A 20,496-nucleotide genomic window follows, 5' to 3' on the forward strand; every position below is an offset into this window, starting at 1 on the left:
AACTGTTTTAATGGCATTCATTCATTCATTCCACACTAACTACTCATGCAGAAAAAAGGGTTATGTAAAATGACATTAGAAGAAAATCATTTGTAATCGTTGCATCGGGCTGCACTTTGAGGAGACATTAGGAGTAAATCCTTGGTGTGGTAGGCTTATGCTTTATCTTCTGATATTTACTGAGTTTACTGGTGCATGAAAAGCTTTTAGCAAGAATAGCAGATGGGATGGACCTTTCATAGGTAATGCTATCTACCAGGTTATTACTTCTATATATTGATGGTAAAGTAATCTCCAAGATATCACCCTACAAATACAGATTATTTAAATGTCTGTAACCAAAAAAACAAAAACAAAACTGCTTTCATAAATAGTTAGTTTGCTTATCCAGTGGGTCAGTCTTTAGGTAAATCTTTTAACTTTAAAAAAAGTTCTAAAAAACTACATTCACTCCCTTGCATTTAACTTTTTGTCTGCAATATAGACATGTATGACGGAACTTTGAACTTAGAGCTAATCAGTTGACACATTCTGCTTTAAATTGGACCTTTACCGTTAATTAAAAATAAAGACATGCTCCAAGGCAGAAGTATTGAGTAACAGATTTCTATTTCTAACACTTTAAAGAGCTGTAAGATTTTTGTTAGGTCATAGTATGAAAACTTGTCTACTGGAAATCATTATTGAGTTTTCAGTACTGTATTTTCTAATACAGTAATGTTCTCTAATTAGGTAAGATCTAGGCTGATTTCATTCCTATTAAGTCCTAGTACATAATAGCAGCAGATAGCATTTGTCATGTCATTTACTAATTAATTATTGCAAAAGTTTGAATTTCCATAGCACGATATAAATACTGTTGCTTTTTTTATTATAATAATAGAAGTTTTTAACTAGTGATATTATTCAGATGAATGAACATTCAGATGTTTGCATTCATCCAGGGGCATAAATGAACAGTGGGACTAAATATGAAGCTTTTTGAATGAGATTACTTTCAAAATAAAATAAGTGTCAACATTAAACATGATTTCAAAATCTTGATTAGAAGGATTTCTCTGTTCCTGGTACTATGACTGATTCCTATTCTCTTTGTATTACTAATTCCTTCCTGGTTCTGCCAGAGTACATCACTCACCCTCAAGGTGAAGTATGAGAGCTTATGAAGCTGTATTAATTTTTTCAGCCTTTTTAATATATCAAAGCATAATTTTATGAGTTCTCCCTTAATGATACAAAAAAATTAATATTATTTCCCAAAGTATCCAGACTATTAAAAATAACTAAAATGTATTGGATGCTTACACATGCATTATCTGATTATTAATTTATTAATACTTAGTGAACTCCTACTATACACCTGGGCCTGTTCCAGGAGCGAGGGTAAAACACTGAACAAAAAAACAGACAACATCCCTGCAAGTTAGGGGACAGGCAAACCAAATAAGTAAACAGTAGAGGTGTCAGATATAGTGAGTACCTTGGAGTTTTAAAAAAAAAAGTAGTGAAACAGGATAGGGAACACGAATTGGAGGGAGCTAGCAGTGTTAAATAGGGCGGTCAGGAGGGCCGTACTAAGAAAATGACATCTGAGCCAAGACTTGAAGGAGGGAAAGGAGCGTAATTAACCATGCTTGTCTGGGGGAAGAGTGCTGCAGACAGACAGAGCAGCATTGGTACTCTGCAATTTCCTCAAACTTAAGCAATAAAGTAAACTCAGAGAAATTCCATTGAGCTTTTGCTGTGTATCCGCAATCAGTAGCAGAGTTTCAGTATTCATGTCTACTTTAAATAGTTTTATTGGCTGCATAATTCATTGTCACTTTCTAAAATTTTGGAGGCTGTAACATCTATTCATTCACCAGGTATTTATTGAGCCTGTGCTGTGTTCTAGGTGAGATATTGGGAGACTTTTTTTTTTTGTCAAGAGCCAGATAGTAAATATTTTAGCTTTGTAGGCCAGTCCCTGGTCTCTGTCATAGTTCTATCCGTATAGCATGAAAAGCAGCCTGGCTGTGGTCCAATAAAACTTGACTTAGAGACATTGAATTTTGAATTGTGTATAATTTTCACATCTTACAAAATATTCTTTTTTAAAGATTTTTAAACCGTTTATTTTTTCTATTCTAAAAATGTGTTTTTTATTACAGACCTCTCTCCTAAAATGGATTTAATATTATCCCTTTCTAATTTTTTATTTCTTTCAACTTCACTAAAATATAATTAAATTTCAGTAACCATCACATATTTAAAGTGTACAGTTTGATCAGTTTGGATATATATATGCAAATCTGAGAGGCCATCAAAATGTATTATTTATTTATTAATGCATTTAATAAATATATTATTATTTTTGGCTGCACCATGCAGCATGGGGGATCTTCTTTCCCCAGCCAGGGATCAAACCCGTGTCCCCTGCAGTGGAAGCACGGAGTCTTAACCACTCCCAGTGGTTTAAAAGTGCTAAACTATTTTAAAATGTTAAAATCATTCTTGGCCCATACACAACAGGCAGTGGGCCAGATTTGGCCTGCCAGCCATGGTTTGCCAACTTACTCTAGAATCTTGGCATAGGGATGCAGAGTGGACTAGATGAAGATCTCTGTCCTTAGCATCTTGCATTCTAGGAATAGAGAGGCATATAATAATGAATAACCAGTTTAGTATATTAAAGGGTGACATAGGAAAAGGGGATCCAGGGCACTGTGGCCTCTACTCTGAGAGGAAGTGACAGGAATGAACCACTGAAGAGTTGTGTTGTAGTGTGACTTTCTTTGTGTTCTGTACTCCCAGGGAGAAGCCAGAAGTATTGTAAGGGGTACAGGTAGGTGCCCCTGCATATGAGGAAGTCCCTGCTTGTATCCATACCAGTCAAGTTCCAATGTCTGGATATACTTGCTAATTTGGTTCTCATCAAGTCCCCTCATAATTACTTCCTTATCCTTTTGCATAGGATTTGAACCAGTGGAACCTTTGCTCAGTGAAATAAATATAAGCGAGAGTATTTTCCTTCCCATGAATGAATCTAGAAATCTTGGCTCAGAGATAAATTGTCATGTATCTACACAGACACAGAGAAACTTTTAAACATAGATAAGTTTTCCAGAGAACATTTATTATTTGGGGGATGGATTATGCTATCATTGACTATAGTCTGTGCTAACAGTTACTAGTTAGTTGTTGAGTACCTACCATTAGCTTCACACTAGCTTCCCGTGCCACTTAAATCCAACGCTTTTCACCCTCATTTATGATCTGGTCCCTTTTCACCTCTAGAACCTCCTTTTTTCCCAATTTTCCTTCACCTACCACACTTCCAAGTTATAGATATTTTTCAGATACTCAAATATAGCAAGTTTATGCTCACCTCAGGACTTTGCATGCCTTAGGCCTAAAATGCTATTTCCCCAGTCATCACATACTTGGTGGGGTTATTATGAGAAATGACCTTCGCAGTTAGCGTTCCCCCATACTCTGAGCCACCACCAATGACTCATTTACATAAAATTTTAATTGCCTATATACCATTTATTACTATCTGATACTCTCCATGAATGTGTATTCTTGGTTTTATCTGTCTTTCACCACTGGAGATGCGAGTAGCAATTTTTGTCTTGCTCACTGCTCCATTAGCTACTCTTTTAAAAAAAATTATTTATTTTAATTGGAGGCTAATTACTTTACAATATTGTGCTGGTTTTTGCCATACATTGACATGAATCAGCACGGGTGTACATGTATCCCCCATCCTGAACCCACCTCCCTCCCATCCCATCCCTCTCGGTTGTCCCAGTGCACCAGCCTTCAGTGCCATGTTTCATGCATCGAACTTGGACTGGTAATCTATTTCACATATGGTACTATACATGTTTCAGTGCTATTCTCTCAAATCATCCCACCCTCGCCTTCTCCCAAGAGTCCAAAAGTCTGTTTTTTTTTTAATATAAATTTATTTATTTTAATTGGAGATTAATTACTTTACAATATCGTATTGGTTTTGCCATACATCAACATGAATCCACCACAGGTATACACCTGTTCCCCATCCTGAACCCCCCTCCTTCCTCCTTCCCCATCCCATCCCTCTGAGTTGTCCCGGTGCACCAGCCTCGAGTGCCCTGTTTCATGCATCAAACTTGGACTGGTAATCTATTTCACATATGGTAATATACATGTTTCAGTGCTACTCTCTCAAATCATCCCACCCTCACCTTCTCCCAAAAGTCCAAAATTCTGTTCTTTATATCTGTGTCTCTTTTGCTGTCTCGCATATAGGGTCGTCATTGCCATCTTTCTAAATTCCACATATATGTATTAATATACTGTATTGGTGTTTTTCTTTCTGACTTACTTCACTCTGTATAATAGGCTCCAGTTTCATCCACCTCATTAGAGCTGATTCAAATGTGTTCTTTTTAATAGCTGAGTAATAATCCATTGTGTGTATGTATTACAACTTTCTTACCGATTCATCTGCTGATGGACATCTAGGTTGTTTCCATGTCCTGGCTATTATAAACAGTGCTGCGATGAACATTGAGGTACATGTGTCTCTTTCAATTCTGATTTCCTCGGTGTGTATGCCTGACAGTGGGATTGCTGGGTCATAAGGCAGTCCTATTTCCAATTTTTTAAGGAATCTCCACACTCTTCTCTATAGTGGCTGTGCTAGTTTGGATTCCTACCAACAAGTGTAAGAGCATCCTTTTTCTCCACACCCTCTCCAGCATTTTTGTTGGTAGACTTTTTGATAGCAGCCATTCTGACCGGCGTGAGATGGTACCTCATTGTGGTTTTGATTTGCATTTCTCTGATAACGAGTGATGTTGAGCATTTTTTCATGTGTTTGTTAGCCATCTATATGTCTTCCTTGGAGAAATGTCTGTTTAGTTCTTTGGCCCATTTTTTGATTGGATCATTTATTTTTCTAGTATTGAGCTACATGAGCTGTTTATATATTTTTGAGATTAATTCTTTGTCAGTTGCTTCATTTGCTGTTATTTTCTCCCACTCTGAAGGCTGTCTTTTCACCTTGCTTGTAGTTTCCTTCATTGTGCAAAAGCTTTTAAGTTTAATTAGATCCCATTTGTTTGTTTTTGTTTTTATTTCCATTACTCTGGGAGGTGGGTCATAGAGGATCTTGCTTGTGATTTATGTCAGAGAGTGTTTTGCCTACATTTTCCTCTGGCAGTTTTATAGTTTCTGGTCTTACATTTAGATCTTTAATAGATTTTGAGTTTATTTTTGTGTGTGGTATTAGAAAGTGTTCTAGTTTCATTCTTTTACAAGTGGTTGACCAGCTTTCCCAGCACCATTTGTTAAAGAGATTGTCTTTTTTCCATTGTATATTTTTGCCTCCTTTGTCAAAGAGAAGATGTCCATAGGTGTGTGGATTTATCTCTGGGCTTTCTATTTTGTTGCATTGATCTATATTTTTGTCTTTGTGCCAGTACCATACTGTCTTGATGACTGTAGCTTTGTAGTGTAGTCTGAAGTCAGGCAGGTTGATTCCTCCAGTTCCATTCTTCTTTCTCAAGATTGCTTTGGTTATTCAAGGCTTTTTGTATTTCCATACAGATTGTGAAATTATTTGTTCTAGTTCTGTGAAAAATACTGTTGGTAACTTGATAGGGATTGCATTGAGTCTATAGATTGCTTTGGGTAATATACTCATTTTTACTATATTGATTCTTCCAATCCATGAACATGGTGTATTTCTCCATCTATTTGTGTCCTCTTTCATGTCTTTCATCAGTGTTTTATAGTTTTCTATATATAGGTCTTTTGTTTCTTTAGGTAGATTTATTCCTAAGTATTTTATTCTTTCGTCACAATAGTGAATGGGATTCTTTTTTAATTCTTTTTCTGTTTTCTCATTGTTAGTGTATAGGAATGCAAGAGATTTCTGTGTGTTCATTTTATATCCTGCAACTTTACTATATTCATTGATTAGCTCTAGTAATTTTCTGGTGGAGTCTTTAGGGTTTTCTATGTAGAGGATCATGTCATCTGGAAACAGTGAGAGTTTTACTTCTTCTTTTCCAATCTGGATTCCTTTTATTTCTTTTTCTTCTCTGATTGCTGTGGCTAAAACTTCCAAAACTGTGTTGAATAGTAGTAGTGAGAGTGAGCACCCTTGTCTTATTCCTGACTTTAGGGGAAATGCTTTCAGTTTTTCACCATTGAGGATGTTTGCTGTGGATTTATCATTTATGGCTTTTATTATGTTGAGTTATGTTCCTTCTATGCCTGCTTTCTGGAGAGTTTGGATCATAAATGGGTGTTGAATTTTGTCAAAGGCTTTCTCTGCATCTATTGAGATAATCATGTGGTTTTTATCTTTTATTTGTTAATGTGGTGTATCACATTGATTGATTTGCGAATATTGAAGAATCCTTGCATCCCTGGGATAAAGCCCACTTGGTCATGATGTATGATCTTTTTAATATGTTGTTGGATTCTGTTTGCTCGAATTTTGTTAAGGATTTTTGCATCTATGTTCATCAGTGATATTGGCATGTAGTTTTCTTTTGGTGTGTGTGGCATCTTTGTCTGGTTTTGGTATTAAGATGATGGTGGCCTCATAGAATGAGTCTGGGATTTTACCTTCCTCTGCAATTTTCTGGAAGAGTTTGAGTAGGATAGGTGTTAGCTCTTCTCTAAATTTTTGGTAGAATTCACCTGTGAAGCCATCTGGTCCTGGGCTTTTGTTTGTTGGAACATTTTTGATTACAGTTTTGATTTCCGTGCTTGTGATGGGTCTGTTAAGATTTTCTATTTCTTCCTATTTCAGTTTTGGAAGGTTATGCTTTTCTAAGAATTCGTCCATTTCTTCCAAGTTGTCCATTTTATTGTCATATAGTTGCTGATAGTAGTCCCTTATGATCCTTTATATTTCTGTGTTTGTTGTGATTTCTCTATTTTCATTTCTAATTTTGTTCGTTTGATCCTTCTCCCTTTTTTCCTTGATGAGTCTGGCTAATGGTTTGTCTATTTTATTTATCTTCTCAAAGAACCAGTTTTGTTGATTTTGGTTGTAGTCTCCTTTGTTTCTTTTTCATTTATTTCTGCCCTAATTTTTATGATTTCTTTCCTTCTACTAACCCTGGGGTGCTTCATTTCTTCTTTTTCTAGTTGCGTTAGGTGTAAAGTTAGGTTATTTATTTGATTTTTCTCTTGTCCATTAGTTAATCTTAGAGCAATATCTGGCATGTATTAGGCACTCAATAATTATCTTTTGTGTGGTTTAAGGAAAGTATATACAGATGCTCATGCCACGTGCCTCACACTCTGATAATTGTCACTGATGGAGGCATCAATGAACTTAGATTTTGCTCTGCTCGTCCCCTTCTTTTCTCTCATACACACTGTGGTTTCTTGAAAAAGTCATCTATATTCTGTTATTCAGCATCTTCCTACTTGTAATAAACCCCTTACAATCTGGCTGGTGCCTCTGCCTCTCAAATGAAACTGCTCACACCAGTTGCCAACAACTTCCTGGCTGCCACATCTAATGGATTTTGTAGTCTTTGTCGTATTTGATTCATCTGTAGTGTTTGACAACTTCTCCATTCTGCCTTCACATCCATGGTACCATCTCTTTGGGTTTTATTTCTTTCTCTTAAACCATTATGTACTTATGGTTGCAAATTTTATGTCACATCAAATAATATCTTTTAGATGGAAAAATTATTTCTCCTTACTAACTTCATGTCTTCCTAGCACTCTGCTACCTGAACAGATTTGTAAGCCACTGAGCATGAGTGGTACATGCTTCTGTGCATACCTGTTAAAACTGTATTTAATGGCTTTTTGCTAGTCTTAATTAATGACCCCCATTTTTCACTGAAGGATGTATTTGTTGGTTGTGTTTTTTATTATATCCCAATTTGTAATAGCTGAAGTTGTAAATTCCGTTTTGTGTTTTGAGTAGAAAGCATCTTTCAGGTTACTGTTATCCTCCAGTTTTTCATTTTAGGAAACAGGAGCTAAAAGTAAAGTTGTTTGAAGAAGGTTATTTTTATAACCTATAGTTTATTTTCGTATATCAAGAAAATAAAACATCCACAATCTACCTATTTGACACATTAAATAACAAAATTAGTTGGCAGGCCAATTAGTTGGCACTCTTGTTGGCACCCAATAAAGAATACAAGAAATAAACTTATTCAAGTTTATTGTCATCTATCCAGTCTCCAAAAATATGGGGGGAATTAGTTTTTTCTCCTATTTAAAGCCCCTGCCTTTTCAGGAGTTTTGCTCTCTCTATCCATTCTCTGTGTCTTGAACTTCTCCATCTCTACTAGCTTTCTCACGTGTTCAAATCTCTTGCATTCTAGTAACAAACTCTGCCAAATCCTCTCCCTTGGTCCTGACTGATCTTATTTTGCCCCTTCTTGTATATGCTTTATAAAGCAATATATACCTACTCTCCAGGCTTCCCTTGTGGCTTAGCTGGTAAAGAATCCACCTCCAATGTGGGAGACCTGGGTTGGATCCCTGGGTTGGGAAGATCTCCTGGTGAAGGGAAAGGCTACCCACGTCAGTGTTCTGGCCTGGAGAATTCCATGGAGTCCATGGGGTTGCAAAGAGTAGGACACAACTGAGCGACTTTCACTTTCACCTACTCTCCACATTTCTTCAACTTCCATTCATTTTTTAGACATTTTTTATTATGAAATGTAATATATGTCCTGAAAAGTGCATCAAACATATGTGTACAGTACTTAGTTACATAACTTCCATTCAAGTCATATGACACCAGTGTGTTCAAAAATAGAAAATTACCACTACCCTGAAACCCTCTGTGCTCTATTCTCTCCCCACAGGAAGTAATCACCATCCTGGCTTTTGTGGGTTATCATTTCCTTGCTCTTCTTTGTAGTTCTACCACCTTTGAGTGCATCTTCTTCACTCATTGCCTTCTATTCTCTCTACCTTCCTGCAGATTCCAGAGTTCTCACAATGAGATTATCCATGAACAATGACAAATCTCATGGGTGTTTCTCAGTTCTAATCTCACTAGGCCTCTCTGCTATGTTTGACATCATAGATCAGTTCATCCATCTTGGAACTACTCTGAGGTATATGACTGTTGTCTCTGTGGCTCTGTGTTCTTTAACCTCTCCTCCTTTGTCTGTCATAGGCTTTTCTGCCTGCCCCTCTTGTGTTGCTGTGCTCAGGGGTTCCATCTTCAGCTCACTGCTGTTCAACTGGCTGTGGTGATTCTGAACACTCTGGTCATTTCAGCCTTAGCTGTTGTGTAACTTACTTTCAGATCTAACCTTTAGCTCAGAACATGTTTCCTAAACCTTATCTTAAAACAGATAACTTCCTGGTGGACATCTGTCTCAACCTAGATGCTCAACATCCAAAACAGACTTGATCATCTTTCCCTCTAAATTGACTCTGCCCTGTTTTCCTACCTTTTCTCAATCAGTTGTTGACACTACTACTCACTAGTTCCCCCAAGTTAGAAACCTGAAAAGCATCCTAATTTCTCCTTACCCTCTACCTAAAATTTTCTATTTGATATATGCCTAATTCTTTAAGAGTAAATTTAAATTTTATATTTCAAGAGAAGCTTTACCTGAGTTCCTCATCCCATCCAATAATGGATCCCTTTAGTCAGTCCTTTAATACTTTGTATATGCTTCTATCACTGTGTTTACATTGTTTGCCATTATCTATTTATATTCCTGGGTCAGGAAGATCCCATGGAGAAGGAAATGCAACCCACTCCAGTATTCTTGCCTGGAGAATCCCATGGACAGAGGAGCCTGGCAGACTAAAGTCCATGGGGTCACAAAGAGTCGGACATGACTTAGCGACTAAACTCATCTGTTTATATGTCTGTCACATTCTCCTAGGCTTTTATTCTCCTTTATCTGAGATACCTAATACATAACACAGTCACAGTATTGGGCACAACACCGAGTGGAATTGAGAAGTGAGGAGGTTGAGGAAAGCACATGTTGATGTTAAAAATAAAAGAATTGTTATCATGTTACATACTTTAATCACACAGAACCATCTGAATATGGGTTCTCCACACTAAATTGTAGGAGGCAGTGTTTCTAAGGAATCTTTTACCTAAAAAAAGTTCTTTTGGAAAGTATGAGGTTTTAGTTTCCTTCTGACATTCCCTAAATCTTCACAAATATTCATTTTGCAGACCAAACCTGGACCACCCAAAAAGCCAAAGACGCCTTCTGGACAATCAACCTTGGTGTATTGCTACAACTGTGGGCAAGAAGGCCATTATGGACATGTAAGTTTAAGTGGTAATTTGGACATAAAGCATTCTGTTGCTCAGGAGTGGTTGCTGAAAGGTGAACTTGAAAAGAATAATTCTAAACACTTACTTTTTTTTTTATATATAAACTAATATCTTGAGGTAAGACCTAAATATATTTTCAACTGAGTTACTTCTTCCATCCCTACCAGAGAAATAGATCTGACAGAGCACGTTCCTATATTTGTTTTAAATATACATGCAGGTTAGTCTAAAACAAATACAGCTCATAGAATTATTCAGACAAAATATAGTAGTTAATAGGTTTACAATTCTCAGGAATTTCAAGGATTGGTAGTACTTTGACCCAGCTGAATCATTATTTTAGATTTTCTACATAGTTCTCCACTATCTCTGATTTCCCCTGGTATTGTGTTCAGTTAAATCTTTACCACTCACATGCAAACCCCAACACTCACTGGTGGAAGGACAGAGGGGTGCTTCCACCCTACCCCACACATGCTCAGCCAGCCTGCCCACCCCACACATGCCCAGATTCCCTATCCCACCTGCATATTTCCTAACCCTAACTGAAAGGGCCAAACCTGTGTTATAGATGCTGAGGTGTCAAAGCAGAAGCTTGTTGCTGTAAGGTGGGAGAGAGACTCCTAGCCAGTTACTTCATTAAGTATGAATGAGCAACAGCTCATTGCAGAGATGGGATGCAGTAAGAATCGATTCACAGTCTGGGAATCTTGAGGAAGAGGAAGAAAGGTGGTGGCATAGGATATAGAAAATCTGTACAGAGAAATACACTCCCAGTCTCCACATAGGCTTCTAACAGCCTAGAAGCCAAAATAAACTGATATCAAATCAGATCTGATGACAGGAAGTGGAAAGCATACAAAAGTAGGGAGTCCCCAAAATGGCTACAGGTATGAGCAGTAGGATGGAGTGGTATTGCAGATCACATCTTGAGTTCTGACCATGGCATTTCACCAGTGCAGACCTTGGGTTAGAGCTCTATGATATGGAGAGAGAGAAAAAGTCTGGAGAAGAAAAAGCATGGGACAGAGTCCATCAACAGATGATGCTTTTCTTCCTTATTGGGACAGTATGACTATGGAATGAGGGATAGAATATGAAAGCTAGGATGGAATTCTGACCCTTAGTTGTAATTTTTGCTGTACTACTGACAACCATGTGACTTACACTGTGGGTGCTGGGGATGGGGAATGGGGAATGAGGAGTTAGTGTTTAATGAGGACAGAGTTTCAGTTTAGGAAGATGAAAATGTCAGGAGGTGGATAATAATGAGAGTTGCACAACAATGTGAATGTACTTGTGTGACTGATATTACTTCAGTTTTGTAGAGCTCACACTGAAAACCTAGAGAATTTTCAATTTTTTTGAAAGTTATCATCTCCAGATTTTTCTCTGCTCTGTGTTCCTTGTTGCCAAAACTCAGATGTTGCTAATACTGTTTAGTGAACATTTTCACATAAGCAGTCCACTGCCACACAGATCACATAGATGTACCATTTATGCTTGCTTACCTTTTTAAAGCAGAAGGGTATAATTTTAGCGTTTATGTTTGTTCAATTAAGGAAAAACAGTTATAGTTGAACACATACCGCTTGCTAGTCACTCCTGTTAATGGAGATAGGAAATATATTAAAATCATTTGGAATTTATCCCTGAAATCTAGATTTAGATGATTTTTAATTTACAATAAAGCAAATTTGGCAGCCTTATCACTGCCATAGATGAAGAACTCCAGATTATCGACACTAATGAAGAAGATCAGTGGTGTGGCTAATCCAGAATAGTAGAAAAATTATACAGCCAACTATCAATTGTCTGTGCTAATAGAGGGGACCAGCGATGTGGATAATCAAAATATAATTTACATGTAGCTTTGGAAAATGTTTGTAGTACTATAAAGCTCTGTATAGCCACATCAGTCTAGACTGTACAGGATCCAAATAGGAGACTGTGTAGGTAGGTAGTTAAGAGATGTCTGAGGATGCCTTCCCTTCAGTTTCAGAAATTCTGCTGTACAGATGTTAATAAATAGCTTCTTCATGTGAAAGATACTCTAAGGTAAATGTGACTGCTCCCGTCTCTAATTCCACTCTCTCTTTAATTGGGGAGGGAGGGATGATCATAAGCAGCTTGGTATAAGGCAAACTGATAGGAAATGGTGGTCACTGTATAAGGAGACCACTCCAGCAGGATCAATGGGGTGCTGGGAGTATAAGAGCACTAGTACCTTTTTGTAATTGTGATTTGCTCTTAGGCTTCCAGGCTGGGTTGTGGGTAAAGAATCCACCTGCAGTATAGGAGACATTTGAGATACAAGTTCAATCCCTGGGTTGAGAAGATCCCCTGGAGGAGGAAATGACAACCCACTCCAGTATTCTTGCCTGGGAAATCCCATGGACAGAGGAGCCTGGTAGGCTTCTGACTTGCTCTTAATATTTTATAATTAGAATCTGTCTTAGTCCATTCAGACTGCTATAAACAAGCTATCATAGACAGAGTAGGCTTATAAACCACTGGAATTTATTTTTCACCAAGATGATGGTGCAGAATCAGTGTCTGGTGAGGGCTGCTTCCTCACTTTCTTGCTGTGTCCTCACATGGTAGGAAAGGATAGAGAGCTCTGTGGGAATCTCTTTTATAAGAGTTCCACCCTCATGATCTAATCACAGTCCCAAAGGGTCTACCTCCTAATGCCATTATCTTGAGGTTTAGATTTCAACACATGAATTGGGTTGAGGGACTGAAGCGACTTAGCAGCAGCAGCAGCATACCAGAATCTTAGACCTAAATCTTTTATGGATATCCTTTATTCTGGAAACTTGGTGCCACTGTGGATAGAGATTTATAAAAGCGATTCTCTATGTTACCATGTAGGTTTGCCTCATAACTTTCAATACCCAAAAAGAATCAGAAACTCAACAGCAGGTTAAATCTAAAGATAGTTGGAAGAAGGAAATTATAATGAACCAAATTACTGAAATAGAAAACGAGATTAAATAGCATCATCAAAACCAAAAGCTGGTTCTTTGAAAACATTTTCTTTTCAAAAGAAGAGAGACAGACTTCTGGAAAAGCTTCTCCAAGAAAAGGAAAAGATACAAATAAACGATGGGTGAAAAATGTAAAATAGCTTGAAATACAGTATAATTTTTAATTATAGGCGAATACTGTATAAACTTCACGAAGTTCAGCATTAGGGACTTCCCTCGCCATCGTGTGGTTAAGACTCTGTGCTTCTACTGCAGGGAGCATAGGTTCAATCCATAGTCAGGGAACTAAGATCCCGCTTGCCACATGGCCAAAATAAAGTTCAATGTTAAATCTGAAAATTCAAATGAAATAAATAACTATGGAAAAATATGAACTAATCAAAATGACTGAAGAAGAACAAACCTACATGAAACAATACCACTAAAAAGATTGAATTAATAATCAAAATTCTTCCTACCAAAATATACCAGAACCAGGTAGGTTTGTAGTCAAGTTTTACCAAACATTTATTCAGATAGATAATCCAAAAGAACGCTACTCGACTTATTTTTTGAAGCTATTATAACCTAAAGCTACTTCAAAATATTTACAGAATGTTACCATTTTTAGGAAATCTGAACACTTCAAACTTATAATGTTGTTTATTGGCATATTTATTAATAGTAAATTAATAGTAAAAGTATTAAAGCATGAGAATGGTAGACACCAACTTTAAGACCATGGCGGCTTCTGGAAAGGGAAGGAGATAAATGGGAAGTGGGAAGGACAGTTACTCAGAAGATCTCAATTCTATCATTAATGCCCAGTGGGAAGAGAACTGAATTAACGGTAAATGTTGATTTTATAAAGCTACATGGTTAGGTATAGATTTCTATTACTTTATTTTCTGTACTTTAGTATGTATTTAGAATGATTGCTAGTTCTTTAAATTACAGATTATGTCTCTAAGTGTATGGCTGCCAGCTTGATCAAGTATCTTAGAATTACAACTTGAGTATATCATGACAGAGTTATGATAAATCAGCTAAATTCTATGCAGGTAATTAACATATTTTCTTGCTAAGAGATACAGATAGCCTCTATTATCTTAAAGTAGAGTGTTCCTGTGAAACCTTACCTAAACCAAAGTAGCTATAAAGCAAAGAAGCAGTTACCTTATAATACATCTTTCCAGTGAGTGCAAAACATAAGTGGAGATAACAGATGCTCACAGACACAGTTCAAAGCTATGGTGGCTTGATGCTGAGATGCTGAGTGTAGTTTATGAAGAGGGAGCTTGATGGTGCCACTCTTGCTACTCCCAGTCAGTTCAGTTCAGTCAGTCGTGTCCAACTCTTTGCAACCCCATGTCCATCACCAGCTCCCAGAGCTTGCTCAAACTTATGCTTATCGAGTTGGTGATGCCATCCAACCATCTCTTCCTCTGTTGTCCCCTTCTCTTCCTGCCTTCAATCGTTCCCAGCATCAGGGTCTTTTCCAGTGAGTCAGTTCTTCACATCAGGTGGCCAAAATATTGGAGTTTCAGCTTCAGCATCAATCCTTCCAATGAATATTCAGGATTGATTTCCTTTAGAATTGACTTATTTGATCTCCTTGCAGTATGAACAGTGTGAAAAAGCTACTCTGGTTACTCACTGTATAGTGGTTGCTGCAAAAGATGCTAAAGGCTATTTTCATTTTCACCTTTCTTTATAAAGGTGAAAATCGGCTTCATAGTTCTTTCTGTTAGTGAAAAAAAGTCTTTCATAAAAGTGAATCAGGGTAAAGCGAACTTTTAAAAAGCAGGGGCTACTTGTACATTAACTTTTCTTTAATACCTAGCTAAGAAGTACTGACAACCTAGACAGCATATTAAAAAGCAGAGACATTACTTTGCCAAAAAAGGTCCGTCCAGTCAAGGCTATGGTTTTTCCAGTGGTCATGTATGGATGTGAGAGTTGGACTATAAAGAAAGCTGAGCACCGAAGAACTGATGCTTTTGAACTGTGGTGTTGGAGGAGACTCTTGAGAGTCCCTTGGACTGCAAGGAGATCCAACCAGCCCATCCTAAAGGAAATTAGTCCTAAATATTCATTGAAAGGACTCATGTTGAAGCTGAAACTCCAATACTTTGGCCACATGATGCGAAGAACTGACTCATTTGAAAAGACCCTGATGCTGAGAAAGATTGAAAGCGGAAAGAGAAGGGGACAACAGAGGATGAGATGGTTGGATGGCATCAACAACTGACTAGACATGAGTTTGAGTAAACTCCAGGAGTTGGTGATGGACAGGGAGGCCTGGTGTGCTGCAGTCCATGGGATCTCAAAGAGCTGGACACAACTGAGCAACTCAACTGAAGAAGAACTGAATGTTTATGGTAAATTTTAGGCAAGATCACAGAAGACAGAAGTGAAAGGTTCCAGAGACCAGCCTTTTTCAAATAAAAGACATTATTTGGTTTGAAACAAGTTGAATGGATCTTTGTCACAGATCAGGATAAACAAAGCCTACTACATGGAACATGGCTCAGGCCAAGGATGTGGATTTGGGAACTGGCAACCACCAGAAGACCAGAGTAAGGAGAGTGGGGCAAGTGAGAGGAGTGATCTTTTCATGAGTAGGGGAAGCAAAGAGGAGAAAGGTTACCTTCAAAATCATGTAGGAGCACTTTCTAGCTAGGCAAACCCACCACTACCCTCAGTTCAGTTCAGTTCAGTCGCTCAGTCATGTCCAACTCTTTGCGACCCCATGGACTGCAGCACGCCAGGCCTCCCTGTCCATCACCAGCTCCCGGAGTTTACTTAAACTTATGTCCATTGAGTCAGTGATGCCATCCAACCATCTCATCCTCTGTTGTCCCCTTCTCCTGCCTTCAATCTTTCCCAGCATCACGGTCTTTTCAAATGAGTCAGTTCTTGGCATCAGGTGGCCAATATATTGGAATTTAAGCTTCAACGTCAGTCCTTCCAATGAATATTCAGGACTGATTTCCTTTAGGATGGGCTGGTTGGATCTCCTTGCAGTCCAAGGGACTCTCAAGAGTCTCCTCCAACACCACAGTTCAAAAACATCAGTTCTTTCAGCACTCAACTTTCTTTATAGTCCAACTCTCACATCCATACACGACTACTGGAAAAACCATAGCTTTGAGTAGACGTGCCTTTTTTGGCAAAATAATGTCTCTGCTTTTTAACATGCTGTCTAGGTTGGTCATAACTTTTCTTCTAAGGAGCAAGTGTCTTTTAATTTCATGGCTGCAGTCACCATCTGCAGTGATTTTGGAGCCCAAAAAAATAAAGTCTGCCACTGTTTCCTCTATTTCCCCATCTATTTGCCATGAAGTGATGGGACCAGATGCCATGATCTTAGTTTTCTGAATCTTGAGGTTTAAGCCAACTTTTTCACTCTCCTCTTCCACTTTCATCAAGAGGCTCTTTAGTTCTTCTTCTCTTTCTGCCATAAGTATGGTGTGATCTGCATATCTATGGTTATAGATATTTCTCCCGGCAATCTTGATTCCAGCTTGTGCTTCATCCAGCCCAGCATTTCTCACCACCCTGCTCCCCACTATAAGAATCACTGCCCTTGTGAGCAGTGGTGTTGACTTAAAATAACCTTGCAAAAACCAATTGTGTGGAGGAAAAAGAGCAAAAGTCTAAGAATTTAGCCCCACATGAGAGTGTAAATGTGATGAGAAGAAGAAAAGGAGAAGCACTTGAAGGAAGGCTGTTGGAAGAGACAGAGATGCAAAGGACTGATAAAACATAATTTCAAATGAAACAAACCCTCTAACAGAGGAACAAGGCACTGCTGGGGGAGAATGTTGGCAAGAAAAACTTTAAAAAGATCAGAATGGTTTCATAGGTAAAGAAGTAAAGGAGGAAAACCCAAGCCTGAAAGACTAGCATGTAAGCACAGTCGAGTGTTTGATCCTCCCAGTGTCCCAGCAAACCACATCCTGCAGCTATAGTGCTTATGAGTGATGCAGGGCTCATCTCTTAATTACAGTGGTCCATAATCTTACCAAATGGTTATCTGAACTGTGTGACCTTATGACATTGTAATTTCAAATACAATTTGCAGGAATGCTCAGAAAGACGAATGTTTAACCAGACCTTTCCAACATCTCCATTCATCTATTACTATGATGACAAATATGAAATCCGGGAGAGAGATCAGAGAATAAAACGAAAAGTGAAAGGTATGTTACTAGACTTTTTCCTAAATCACCTTTGCAATAGTTCCTAAATTTCTTTCTTTCTTTCTTTCTTTTTTTTTTTTTTTTTTTGTGCTGTCTTTGCAAACTGCTTTGTGGGCCTTTGGTTAGCACAGAAAATGTTTTTAATAATTACTGTAGAAACTGGAACTTTCTTGATCTACAGAAGTCAAGCATCCACTTCAAAAATCCTGCTTTATAATCTGTTCACAATGAACATTTTTCTCACACTGTGATTATTTTAGAAAATGTCCAGAAAAACACTTCTGTCCATTTATGCATGCAGAATTTTTAAAGGCTCCTTTGAGATTTTTCTTTTCAACAAGTAATTATGTTTTCCCTCTAGTATTTTTCAAGCAAGGAAAAAGCTTTCTCTGCTCGGTGATTCCTGGAGCTTCCCTGAAGAAGTCATTGGCCACCATTATGAGCAGAGCTCCAGATCCACAGTTACCCTCCATTTCTTATTTGCCATTGCTAACATAATGCTCTTTCTCACCAAATTGTTTTATAATTTACATCTATTCTCTCTACCTCTCTTCTTTCTTGCTATATACTTCAAGATGGTTTACAAAGTTACTTTTTTTACCTTCAGGACCAAATAGTTCTGTATTTTTCATGTTTGCTCATACATTGTTGACCCTTGGCCTTTTCATTATTCTTTTCCTGACTGGCTCTGAGTTCAGATCCTTTCAAAATGAAGACACTAATTCTGGAGAAAAGTAGATGAATCACTTCAACTTCTGCATATTTTGCATATTTTATTTTGTATAAAGTTTATCTCAACTATATGTAGAGAAATTACAGTATAAGAAGATAATGATTAGCAGCTGAATTTTAAAAGATTACAAAGAAATGCACCAAAATGTCATCTCTGAATTAAAGGGTTGTGTGTGCTTTCTCTTTTATTTTCTCTATACTTTTTCTGTATTTCCCATGTTTGAGTTATTGACAACTCTGTGGTACAGATCCACTTTGAGGCTCGCCATAGTGGACTTTGTGTTTTATACTGAAGTCTGTAAGTAATTTGGAGACAGCAATGGTGCCCCACTCCAGTACTATTGCCTGGAAAATCCATGGATGGAGGAGCCTGGTGGGCTGCAGTCCATGGGGTCACTAAGAGTCGGACATGACTTCACTTTCACTTTTCACCTCCATGCATTGGAGAAGGAAATGGCAACCCACTCCAGTGTTCTTGCCTGGAGAATCTCAGGGATGGGGGAGCCTGGTGGGCTGCCATCTGTGGGGTCGCACAGAGTCGGACACGACTGACGTGGTGCAGCAGCAGCAGCTATAAGTAATTACTTATTTTTGCTTTGTATTCTAGAATTCATTTTTGTTCCCTAAATATACTACTTCATACTCTACCTCATTTTTTTTGTTGGTGAATTCTGTAATCTTTCAAGGTTCTGTTGATGTAATTTTTCATCCCTCACTGTACCCTCACCTCCCACTTATCCCTTCAGAATCACTACATCAGATATTTGCAGTAAGAGTGCCAAGTCCTGACAAAACATAACGTCAGATCTGGCACTTAAACCTCTTGGATATACAAGTGCATGCACATGTGCACATTCGGTCTCCAAGCTAGGGATCTTTACTCTGAGGAATAATCTGCTGTCCACTGTGGCATTCACCTGTAAGTACTGTGGCCAGACTTTATCTTCAGAGGATAGTTGAAATGTCATATGAAACTGTCAGAAAGCCATTTTCTACATCTTGCTTCACCTTATCATCAAGGACTCTATCACTGCAGGAACTTGAGTTGGTCAGACATGACTTTTCTTCACAAAGTTAAAATGATTACTTCTCTCACTGATCTCTGTCTCCATTGTTTAACCTAGCTAGTTAAACTGTGTTGAACAAAATAAATATCATTGGCTATCTGGATGTTTTTCATGTTTGGAAATATAGAACTACAACCACAGGGTTTTCAGTGAGTGAGTTTAACCTTAGTAAGGGCTCTTTAGAATATCATATCATTAATGCATTTAAGTATCTGGCTTTCCTCTCTGCTGAGTTTTTTACAGACCAGTGAAAGCTCTGAATATGCTATGCCAGTCTAACTGCTGAATATGCAGAAATACTTTGATGTTTTCCAGAACTCCAGAAAAATGGGGATTTGCCAAGAAAGTTCAAGAGGCCTCATATGGAAGCAGCAGATAAGAGGCCCCGTGATATAAGAACAAGCCATGCCTCATGGAAAAACAACAGGTGGCCTCAAGAAAAGAAAGAAACCCAAAAAGAAACCATGAGCAGGAACATGAGAGAACGTGAGAAGCACAGAAAGGCTGCCAGGTGTCATGAAGACGATGAGGACTTCCCCAGGGGCCCCAAAGTCCACTCTACTCCTGGCACTTCCAAAACCCAGAAGCCTCACAAGCCCTTTCACCACTCGTCACATTACCTCAAGCCGAGAGAAGACAGGCTATCCAAAGAGGGCAAGCGGGGCAAGCATAAGAAAAAGGAGAGCTGCTTGGAGGAGGATAGCAATGATAATTTGTTTCTCATTAAGCAGAGGAAAAAAAAGTCTAAGCTGTGAGTCAGCTTCTGATTGGGCTTCCCAGTGTTTGTCTGTTCTTCATGTCTACAACATCCTGTCCATATTTTTATTATCTGTGATTAAATAAAACGAGATTTTTGTTTCTGTAATCTCAGCCATATCTAGAGCTATTGAACAAACTCCTTGAAGATCTCAGTTCTATGTTCAGCAGGTTCCTAGGTAAGAAAACAGATAAATTTGGACTTCCCCTGTTACCAGACGTCATTTTTATTCACTCAGTATCCTAGGGATAGGAAAACTTAATCTTTTCACAAAAAAGTTTTTGAAATATTTGGAAAAAAATAAAAACTCATTAAATGTAATTCATCTGCAGTGTATGAAAATTAAGTCCTTATAAGGAGAAATTAGCACTAATATGGAAAATCCATCCCTTTTTTTTAGCATTCCTTTTAATATTGGAAAGGATAATAACTATATATCTAAATCTGGCTTTTCTTGCTTCTGAAGCTGGTATCAGAATCTTACTTT

The 20,496-nt window shown here is 38.0% G+C and overlaps 1 protein-coding gene across 1 annotated transcript in view; it reads left to right on the plus strand.

Annotated features, from left to right (window-relative positions):
* Positions 1 to 20,059, plus strand: part of ZCCHC7 (zinc finger CCHC-type containing 7) — a 247,885-nt gene extending 227,826 nt beyond the window's left edge. Inside the window, exons 7-9 of the mRNA XM_052645215.1 lie at positions 10,175 to 10,270; positions 17,336 to 17,453; positions 19,568 to 20,059. Of these exons, the coding sequence (XP_052501175.1) occupies positions 10,175 to 10,270; positions 17,336 to 17,453; positions 19,568 to 20,007 (654 nt within the window). The 3' untranslated portion in view covers positions 20,008 to 20,059. The remainder of the gene's footprint in view (positions 1 to 10,174; positions 10,271 to 17,335; positions 17,454 to 19,567) is intronic.
* The last annotated feature ends 437 nt before the right edge of the window (positions 20,060 to 20,496 follow it).

The sequence above is a fragment of the Budorcas taxicolor genome, chromosome 8 (assembly GCF_023091745.1).
Source record: "Budorcas taxicolor isolate Tak-1 chromosome 8, Takin1.1, whole genome shotgun sequence".
In the NCBI taxonomy this organism is placed as follows: domain Eukaryota; kingdom Metazoa; phylum Chordata; class Mammalia; order Artiodactyla; family Bovidae; genus Budorcas; species Budorcas taxicolor.